Consider the following 11,194-nt stretch of genomic DNA (forward strand, 5'->3'; position numbering starts at 1 on the left):
AAGTAAGAGGAGTTTCTCTTATTGGAGTTTTAGGAAAGCTCATAAAATGTATAACAGCGACTTCACTGTCTCAGATCATTGTCTCCCAGGTGTAACCGGGGCACATTCTCTGTTACAGTGTCAAACCGGAGCGAGCCGGTGCTTGAATCGAGCGCACCGGCCGGTTGTCAGCAGCCGGGCGGAGTGCGTGTGCAGCGGCCGTATGGCGGCGTGTTTTACGGCACTGATCGAACCGAGTCGTTAGTCGCTTCTTCCAGAAGACACCCGATCGTCTGCGGTCAGACAGACAACCAGCCAAACTAAGAAACAATGGCTCATCTCACTCAAAACCCCGCTGATAAAGAGAGGTGAGTCCGTGTAAAGCAGCCCTGTTAGCCTAGCTAACATCAAGCTAACATGGCTTAGCCGCTTGCTCTCGCGTTGCAAGACTCCGATAGAAGATTTCTGAATTTAAGGACAACTTTGGTACCTGCAGATGTAACTATCTCATGAACTGTTTCTGTTCCAAATGTATAGATCTTGAAGGGAAACTCTTTAATTCGGCATACATTGAATTAGAGTTATAGCTTTTTAATCGACAAGAAATGACTTTTTAGTGAACACTATGCACTAAAACCCTCGACGCTGTAACGTTAGCAAATAAGAGATTGTGTGAGCAGCTTTAGCTAGCTGACGGCTAAATCCACTGAAGATGTGTTGCTTAATAAATCCTGTTTCTAATGAGTTCAGTCTAAAGTCACGTCTTACGAAGTCTTTGACAGAAATGGTGGCAAATGTTAAAGTGGCTTAGTTTTTACATGAAGTTTGGCCCGTCGTTCTCTCCGTACGACGCGGAGGCGCTGTAGCATGACGTGTATAAAAGCTCCTTTAACTTCAGTGTTTGACCGTCAAATATCGATCCTATCGATGGTTTATCGGTTATTAAGAGTGAAGACGACGGCGGTCAAACATGTGATCGACTTCACAGCGTAGATAAATGATGATTATATGACGTGAAGGTTAGATTAGTGATGAGTTCAGGCGCTGCTCTTCAGTCAGTTTGCTTCTCAATCAGGACAGTTTATTAGTAAAATCCACTTTATTACAAGTCACCACGAGCTCTAGAAATTGTTTCCATCACAGAATAATTGTATTATTTCTTCAATTAATCGATTAATCGTTCGGTCTGTTAAAAAAGTCGGTCACAGTTTCCTGAAGCACAAGTTAAAGTCTTAATCTTTCCTGTCTCGTCCAACAAAAAGTCCCAAAGCCTCCAAAATATTCAGAGGAGATTTCAGAATATTGAGACATATGTTGTGTAAAATATCACAATATTATTTCTGTGGCCATATTGTGCAGTCTAACCGTCAGTCTGTGTGATTCAGGTTTATCTGCGTCTACCCGGTCTACATCAACAGTAAGAAGACGCTGGCTGAAGGACGGAGGATCCCCTCAGAGAAGGTGACGCCTCTCACTGTCCGCTGTCTTCATCATGTTTCACCATCAGTTTTCTACAAGCTGCTGGTCGTCAGCAGGGACAGTTCAGACCAGCCATGACGAGATCAGGCCGCAGGTTTCTGCTCAGAACACAATTCTTAGGGACGTGAAGAAATAACCACACAGTTCATGTTGTCTTCATGCAGACAGTGCAAACGATGTCATCATCAACATGCTGAGACACTGAATTTAGGAATATTCAGCCTAGTGAAAAGAGGAAAATGATGATTTGTCAGAGAATCGGTCACAAATCTGGCTCAAGAATATCTTGAAGAAAATCTCTAACATGAAGCGTCTGGTACCTGCAGACGCCCTGAGTGCAGCGTTTGTGTTATTATTTTTTCAGTGGCTTTTCAACATGAATAAGAAATGGAGGTCCTTCTTCTCCTCAGCCCTTCGAACAATCACACTGTTAAAGTTGCCGAGCAGACAATTTATTTGAGCAGATTGTTCACATACTTTTGTTCTGATGCTTTTCTGTGACTGGATTTTACATCGACTTTGCGTCTTTTTGCGAGTGACACAAAAAACACTTCTGATATCAGCGTCCAGATCGTCAGGGCCGAGACGCATGTGTAGTAGGCATATGACAATTTAATTTTTATTGCATCACAGAGGACACACATATTTTTAGTGAAAAACAAAGAATCTTTAAAAAGTCACCATAAATCTTAAATCTTCCTGCACAAATAAAGGATGAATAAATGGTGGTAAGCTCATCTCGCTGGTGTTCGTTCGATCTAACTTCTTTTTAGGGGATACAGTGTGAAAGCCGAGCCGTAAGCATGCCGACAGGAGTGGCATTCAAAATAAAACAGGAAACCAATTCAGGACTGTACGTCAGCGAGCCAGACAGCTTTTTACTTTCATTGGCTACGTTTACATTCACACAATATTTTGTGTTTTTTTGTTATTATCCTGAAAAGAACAATCCTGACTCAGCTGTTCACACGGCAAATTAAAATGAATATTCCCGTTAACATGCAGCCGTTCATACTCCCATTAATGTAGTTATGTCACGCTCATCCTATTTATGCACTATGGAGGAATTTCCTTCCTTTTCAAACTTCAGTCGTGTTTCTCCTTCTCACCAGAAATGTGGGCAAGAGGCCCGTGTCGCAAAACTGCTGTAAAAACCCCGACTGAGGCTCATATTCCACATGTGCTGCATACATGTCCAGAGAACGCTCCAAACGTGAGAACAATACCGACATATCCCACGTCTTAATCTGAAAATGTGACATTTGGAATAAGGTCCTATTAGCAATATGTGGTTTACAACCTGTATCAAATTCTGAATATTGTCATGTTCAGAATAATAGTGGAAAAGCAGAGTGCATGTACACGAAGCCATTGATGTGAATATATTCATGATATCTCCATCATGAAAATTCACCACGGTCAACATTGTGAGTTTTTTGGATCCGGAAGAAAAACTCAAGTCATTTGTTTTTTTCTGTTCAGACTTCCTAAAAATCAGGATACAATCTGGATCTCCCAAAAAATGGATTTGCACTGGTGGTCTGAACATTACCTAACGGAGCGTTCGTGTGGCATCTTTCAACTGGGAAAATTCACAACAACTTGAGAAGTCAGAGAAAATTTTGGTTCATGAGTCGCTGACGATGGCAAACATTGGGTTGATGACAACTTGCATATCATTGCAGCTGATCATTGTGACATAACAATTAGATTTGATTGAGGCCCGAACCAAGATCATATTTCCTAGATGAAGGCGTTGCAGTGTGGATGTGGTGTAACGCGTCTTAAATAAAGCCGCTGATGTTGTGACGTTGTGTGTCTGCAGGCGGTGGAGAATCCGTCCTGTGCTGAGATCAGAGACGTCCTGACGGCTGCCGGCCTCAACGTCTACGTGGAGGTAAATGAAACAGAAAATCACCGATATCACACACACTTCACCAGAGGTTAAAATGACATCACTGTGACATCATTGCAGAACAAGATGCACCCCAGGGAGTGGAACAGAGACGTCCAGTTCAGAGGTCGAGTCAGAGTCCAGGTGAAGCAGGCTGACGGCAGCTTGTGTCAGGACAAATTCACCTCCCGTAAGTCACACACTCAGAAAACACTGAGGTTTGTTTGTGACGTCAACAATCATCTTGTGTCTGCGTCTGTGCCGCCGAGTCTGATTCCTGACAGGGTTCATCCTGCTAACACGAGGCTGAAGACTGAACGTGACCCTGTTTTTATCCCCTCAGGTAAAGACGTGATGTTTTACGTAGCAGAGATGATCCCCAAACTGAAGACTCGCACTCAGAAGAGCGGAGGAGCTGACACCAGCTCTCAGCAGGGGGAGGGAGGGAAGAAGAGCAAGAAGAAGAAGAAGTAGACACAAAGAAAAACCATCTGTTTTTTATTTTATTTCTTTTTAAATTAAGTGTGAGGTCAGAGATGAGTGTCAGGCTGAGTCAAGCCTCAACTGTTTTTTTTTTTTTTTTTTAAGGATTCATTGTCACTGTGACCTCAGACACTCGTTCAGCTGCAGGCCTCCAAAATAAAATCTGTTTCCTTTAAACGACCTCACTGAACGTTTCTCTGCTCACAGCTCGTCACAGCAGCAGCAGAGACAGGAGCTCATTTCACTTTTATTTCATGTTTCAGAGCTGAAGGAGAAAAGATGTCTCCTCATTCTGTTCACTTCTGTGTCGCTTTCAATAAAGATTCATTTTCTCACCTTTTTGTTGGTTTGATTTGAAGGAAGAACACGTCAGAGGAACAGGTGGTCAGGAGCGTGTTGGAGCAAATGTCTGTGGGTTCAGTTTGTTTTTACATTAAATTAACAGATCTGGATCTGTTAATTTAATGTTGTTGTAACTTCGCAGAAAGTCGACCTGATTGTTCTGTAAAAACAACTGGATGTGATGAAGTTACCTGAACATTCGCCCGACAGGTGACAGGGACCAAGTGTTCACCTCCAGAGACTCACTTAAGTCTCATATTAAGACAAATATTTTTTGTTTTACAAGTTTGCAAAAAAAATGAATCTAAACCAGGTTCAAACTTCGTGTTTCATGTTGATGACATGCTAGTCAAAGGTTTTTACAGAGGGCATTTTTGATACATCTCCCTTTATAAAAATGTCAAAAGCCAATTTTCTCCAAAATGTTGTTAAATCCGGCTGTGAATGAGATGTTATATACTTGTTATATACTTCTATTCCACTCTTTCATTTGTTAATGTTCATACACATACTTTAATAAAGTGTGTGTGAACTTGTAGTTAAATATTTGTTTTATTTTTCCAACTATTTATATCTTTTAAACTTGAAATATACTTTCAGCTGAACTTTAGGTCGACCTGAAGTTAACTGCGTTGATATGACGCTGAGGAGGACTAACGCTTGTTTTCTTCTCAAACTAATATTGTGCTGATGTCAAAATATAAGAAGGTAATAACTCACATCACAGTTTAAAACCACAAACAGTATGAACACACACACACACACACACACCTGTTTAAAGGGGCAAACTCAGAATTTTAATATTTACAATATTAATGAGGTAATAATACAAAATCTTTTCCTAAAGTGAATAAACGAGCTGTTCTCAGAGGAGAATAAGGTCCCAGAACACTGTTGGAAGCTAGAAAGGTGGCAGGGTCCGCCACATATAAAGAAAGTAAAACGGTATGAACTGTTTTGACCTTTACGGTCAGTTTGTTTGTTCAGTCATGAAAACAAACAGTTTGATTATTTCAACTATAGAATGCTCCTTTAAGACCAGAATACTTCATTACACTCTTCTTACAAATATTATATATATTAATATAAGAAGTACAAGACAAAATACTTTGACCTTCTGTCAGTAAACATGATGTTGTGTGTCTGACATAAATAACAAGTTAACTAAAGTAATTCTGTCTTATTTTATGTTTTAAAGAAGTGAAGACAGTTTAGCTCATCAGGCTGCAGAGACTAACCCGGATGTGGCGTCATAACAACGGTTACTAAGCAACGGTGTTTGTGCATCGTGGCTGACTGAGCAGCTGACCCGGACTATAACAACCTAACCTGGTTTATTTAAACTTATTACATGATGATGGCGGGCGGTGCGGCGGACCCGAGCCGGGCTCCGGTGGCCTTCGGCCGGCGCGCGGTCCCGCAGCTGTTCGAGGAGCTGCAGCAGCCGCAGGCGGAGCGGCGGCTCCGGGCGCTGCGCTCCCTGTGCGACCTGATGCACGACCCGGAGCGGCTGCACCAGACCGTCCGAGGGGGTAACTCACATCCACACAGCCCGCAGGACCAGTAACACCTGTGTAACAACACATCATCATCATAAAGACAGACTGACACTCACCTGACAAACTAACATACTCACACAAACAGATCAAGAGCTTATACAACTCATAATTCAGTCTATAGACTCGATAATCTAATGTATTACAGAGATAGTATGGAGGATAATATCTGCCAGTTACAGAACAATTATATGAAACTAATCTTGATTAAAAAAATAATTAAAATCCCATGTTTAGTCATAATTATAGGTTAGAAAGTCACAATCATGTCATAAAAAGTCATTATTATGAGATATAAATCATAATTATGGGATAGAAAATTAAAACTCTGAGATAAAATCTTAATTATTGGACAAAAACTTGATTACGAGAAAAAACTTCATGAGATTTAAAGTCGAATGTATCAGATGAAAATTCATAATTATGAGTTAAGATCAGAATTGTGTGTTTTTAAGTCAAACTTCTGATTAACGTGGGCTTTTTTTTTTTATCATGGCTTCATTTTCATAATCTTAAAATGAGCTCCAGCAACTACAGCAGCAACATCCTGCTTTACATTAATGACTTTACATCTGATGACTCTTTACTTTAATAAGATGTTTTGTGGCATCTTAATCTAAGTCGTCCTCTCTGTTTCTGAAGGACTTTTATGTTCGTACACAGAAACTCCTTCAAACAGTAACAAGCTGATTTTTCCAGTATTTAAAAATATGTGAGAAAATCATGTTTCATCATAAACAACAGGGAGAGAAATGAAATCAGCTCTCTCTGCTCCTGCTTCGTCTTCTGCAGGTTTTCTGGAGCAGCTGAAGGTTTTGTTGAAGGATGAAGATGCTTCAGTCAGAAGAGAAACCTGCGAGCTGCTTCTCCTGCTGAGCAGGAAATACACTGCCAGGTAAAGACACACCTGTACAGTACACACCTGTACTGTCAGCTGTCACCAGCAGGGGGCGGTATGACACAGCAGAGGAGTCCAGGTAAACTGCTCATGTAAATAAACAGACACAAGTGAAGTCAGGCTCAGTCATCATCTCCTCCTGATGATATAAAGTCAGGCTCAGCCATCATCTCCTCCTGATGATATAAAGTCAGGCTCAGCCATCATCTCCTCCTGATGATATAAAGTCAGGCTCAGTCATCATCTCCTCCTGATGTAGGGTGTAAATAAAGTTTGTTGAAACTCATTTGGGTTCATGTCTGTGTCTCCTCCTGCAGTGAGGCCCTGCTCTCCTCCTCCCTCCTCCCTCCTCTGTCTCAGCTGCTGGACGACTCCTCGTACTCCTGCAGGAGGAGCGTCCACCGAGTGGTGAACCAGCTCAGTGTGTGGATCTCAGGTACTCACATCTCACCGGATTTGTTTTATTTCTCTGTCTTGATTCAGTTTGGTGACAACTAGACGATGTCTTCTGATTTAGATAAATAACTGCAATTTAAGATTTCCATCAAGTAAAGTCCTCGATTCATAATCAATGCATTGATGCAGCAGTCAGATGTTTTCACTGAGCTTCACTCCTGACAGTTTGGGTCTCGCATTCAGATTAAAAAACGTTTCTTCAGATGATCTGAAGCAGTTTCTGTGGAGGTCAGACTGACAGTGAGCTGCAAAGCTGTGTGAGCACAGATGCAGTGAGAACAGCAGGTCAAAGCCTGTCCTGGGATTAATCCCTGTGCGTCGTCCTGCAGGTGCCAACGCTCTCCTGTCTCTTGTTCCTAAACTGATGCTGAAGCTCAAAGAGGAGGAGGACGAGGAGGTGCTGGTGCTGCTCCTCTCCACCATCAGCTGCTGCTCCAGAGGGGACGCCCTGCCGGCTCTGGCCTCTGACGGAGTCTCGCTGCTGGGACAAAAACTCTCCCATCTGTCCCCGAACATCCGCAGGGAGGCGGCTGCAGCCATGATGACCCTCAGGTTAAACAGCCTCTCTGCTTTACTCCACATCACGCTCACACTTCAACCTCTGTAGGCTCTGACATGGAAACTCAAGAAATCTATGTTTGTAGAACATTTGCTGAATTTACAAGAAGGCCCAGATAATGAAGAATTTATCAGAGACAGCGTTTCACAAAGTTTATAAAGTTTTTCAACTCAACAACTCAATCTAACGATTTGTAAAGGGAGTCCGGTGACTTTCCCCAAGAAGTAGCCTGGTTACCGTTTACTGTATTTGTAAAATGTGACATGTTTAGCGTCAATAAAATGATAAATAAATAGAATAAATAATAGTGTAATTGTTGAAAGTCTTTCACCTAAAGTTGAACAAACCTGAATCATGTGTGAAAACATGAAATAATGTTTGTAGTTGTGGGAAATGTGTCTTTTGGTCGATGGTGTCATGCTGCGGGATGTTTAGTTAAAAGCTCCAGTTAATCTCACGCAGTTATACAGGCCTCTGGTTTCAGTGTGTGTTTGTTTGTTTGTTTGTTTGTTTGTTTGTTTGTTGTGATCGCTCTCTGCTGGTTTCAGTGTGTCTGAGGACGGGAGGCAGCAGATTTGTGAGCAGTCGTTACTTCCTGTCCTGGTCGATCTGCTGCGAGAAGACAACATAGAGCTTCAGATCAACGCTGCAGGAGTCATCATGTACGTTGTGGTCATCACACCAGGTACGAACACACACCTGTCTGTCTGTGCAGCTGAAGTTTCTGCTTTCAAACTGTCAGTGAAGTGGACACTCAGAGACAGCCGAACTGAAAGTTATGGAAAAATGTTTTTCCTCAACATTTCCTGTTTTTTCTGGAAATGAACGATCTTCTTGAGGCGAGACAAACATCTCTGGACCAGGTTTCCTGCAGAACAGCTGGAGCAGATGTGTGAGTCTCACTGAATGTCCTCCTGCAGGGAAGCAGCAGTGTCTGGACCTGGACGTCATCCCCGTCCTCCTCGACCTGGTGTCGAAGAAGATAGCGGAGGGGGATCGCAGGAGGGTCCTCGTCATGTACTCCCTGCGGGCTCTGACCGCCCTGGCCGAAACTCCAGACGGCCGCCGCCTCCTGCTGGAGCAGCTCCCCCTGCTGATGGAGAGGAGCGGGGCTGAAGAGGAGAACGAGAACATCCGATTGGCCGCTCAGACGGCCGTCAGGGTCATCACCTGGACTCCCTGATGACCTCTGACCTCCAGAACAGACCAGCTGAGTTAGAAACAGAACGAAAACTATAAATGCATCAACTACGTTCAACAAGTTCAAATTTGTGTTTATTAGAGAAACATGTCAGCGACTGTTGGACTGAAGTCTGTAATACTGAACATGATATAATGATAATACATCATAAATGATCTGTTTCTTATATATTATATTAATAATCTCAACATGCAGATTAACTAAAGTTATCAGATAATTATCATGGCGTAAAACAACTTCCTCAAAGTGAAGTTGATATATATACATGAACCTGACAGCTACACACTGTTGAACCTTCTCTTCCAATACAATATACACACAGATCACCACAATACTCAGAACTGAATCCAGCTGAGGAGGACGCAGTGACACCTGGGGGCTTCAGTTAGCAACATGCTATATTCAGTCTAATATCGATGCACACAAACAAAGATAAGTGGAAACTAATATCAGTCAAACAGGATGATAGTCAGCATATTAGCACGGCATGGGACCGATTAAGGCACGTTCCCTGGTAAGTAAATAAATAAATAAGAAGGCTGTTTTTATTTATACATAATTGTTTAATTAATGATATGACAGATATTATAAAGTCTCACTCAAAGACCCAGAAGAAGATACCGAGGACAGGACCTCAGTGGCCTCGGTGGCAGGTCCGGCCCGTCTCCACTGGGTGTTTGTTGTACAGTTGACACGGAGCAGGTCGACGTCTCCTCCTGAACACAGCTGAGTGGAGCTGAATAGAGTTTCCTCTGACCTGCTGCTCTGAATGCAGCTGCTCTTCACTCACATTAAGGCCATCAGCTCATCAGAACCGTGAGTGAAGCTCCTTTATTTCACACCAACAACACTGAGCCGAGCGACCGCCTGAAGCTGCTGCCGCTGACGTGACGAGGAGGCTGAGAAATCACCTCCGACATCACGACACGACGCAGAGGAGCATCGGGCTGATATCAGCTGAGATGTTCTCCTCTAAAAATACAGAAAGTTGTTGAATGTTAAAGCTGCAGTATCTAAAAATTGGCGTCTTGTCGACTCAGAAAAACCACGACTGCTGCCTACTGTAGCCACCGTTAGCTAGGTAGCTCAGTTAGTGGTGCAGCTAGCGGTCCAGACTGACAGCTCTGAGCACCGGGAAACTGTTGGTGTTTTGTTTTGTTTTTTTCATGTTTTCAACTAAAATTCTTCCATAATTCACCATTAAGTTTGTTCTGAACACCAGCAGACGCACAATACGTTTGTTTAAACAAGAAAGAGTCAAAATGATGATTTAAATCAGGAAGAGATTAAAAAACATCACAGATTTTCTTTAAAATCATCAGTTTTCTGATCGATTTCTGCTGAATTCACTTCACATTAATAATCCTGATCACTGAAGAACAAAACTGAAAGTTGACATACAAGAAAAAATATTACAGAAATATTAAAGTCTGAAGTGTCGAGGGAGTAAAAGTACCTTAAAGTCATACTCGAGTAAAAGTAAAGATGTGATGTTGAAATATTACTTTGGTAACAGTGAAAGTCAGCCATGTGAATGTAAAGTAACTAGTAACCAAAGATATCAGTACTCGAGTAAACGTCTTAAAGTATGTGGTATTAAATGTACTTAACTACAAGTAAAGGGACACATATAAACTGTATACGATCAGTAATCATTTTCTGATTATCAGAATCAGTCAATAACATAAATTGATTTAAAATGGCTCTGATGCAGGATGTAATCTAAAGTAACTAGTAACTAAAGGTATCAGATAAATGTAGTGGAGTAAAAAGTACAATAGTTGTGGAGTTGAGGTGTAAAGTAGTACAAGTGTACTCAAGTACAGTCTTTGAGTAAATGTACTCAGTTACATCCCTGCTCACTACAGTTTGGGTCACCAGAGGTCCGGTTCTGTTGGAGTTACTCAACTAAATCTACTCAAGTATTGTATTTGAGTACATTTTTAAGATACTTGTATTTTATACTTCAAGGTAAATATTGTGCTCTTTTACTCCACTACATTTATCTGACAGCTGCAGTTACACTGAAGATTTGGATTTTACACATCTATAATTAACAAACCATGTAATTAGGTACAGTACTTGAGTAAATGTACTTAGTTACATTCCATCAGTGCTTATTAATTGACGATGCAGGAATTTCACACACACACACACGCACACACCATGTTGCACCGTCATGTTTAACCCCCCCACACGGCCGCAAATGGACTGGTCCAGAGAGAGAGAGAGAGAGAGAGAGAGAGAGGGAGAGAGAGAGAGGGAGAGAGAGAGGGAGAGAGAGGGAGAGAGGGAGAGAGAGAGAGAGAGAGGGAGAGAGAGGGAGAGAGAGAGAGAGAGAGAGAGG

At 42.0% G+C, this 11,194-nt stretch overlaps 2 protein-coding genes across 2 annotated transcripts; both read left to right on the plus strand.

Annotated features, from left to right (window-relative positions):
* The first annotated feature begins 133 nt into the window (after positions 1-133).
* On the plus strand, positions 134-4,170 carry srp19 (signal recognition particle 19). Its single transcript, XM_073465394.1, has 5 exons — positions 134-347; positions 1,365-1,440; positions 3,284-3,355; positions 3,434-3,542; positions 3,696-4,170. Exons 1-5 carry the CDS (start codon positions 310-312, stop codon positions 3,824-3,826), a joined length of 426 nt encoding a protein of 141 aa, XP_073321495.1. The 5' UTR covers positions 134-309; the 3' UTR covers positions 3,827-4,170.
* Positions 4,171-5,534: 1,364 nt separating this feature from the next.
* Positions 5,535-8,829, plus strand: rsph14 (radial spoke head 14 homolog). Its single transcript, XM_073465803.1, has 6 exons — positions 5,535-5,709; positions 6,526-6,628; positions 6,949-7,067; positions 7,417-7,639; positions 8,195-8,331; positions 8,567-8,829. Exons 1-6 carry the CDS (start codon positions 5,535-5,537, stop codon positions 8,827-8,829), a joined length of 1,020 nt encoding a protein of 339 aa, XP_073321904.1.
* The last annotated feature ends 2,365 nt before the right edge of the window (positions 8,830-11,194 follow it).

Source organism: Pagrus major, chromosome 5 (assembly GCF_040436345.1).
Source record: "Pagrus major chromosome 5, Pma_NU_1.0".
NCBI classification, from domain to species: Eukaryota; Metazoa; Chordata; class Actinopteri; order Spariformes; family Sparidae; genus Pagrus; species Pagrus major.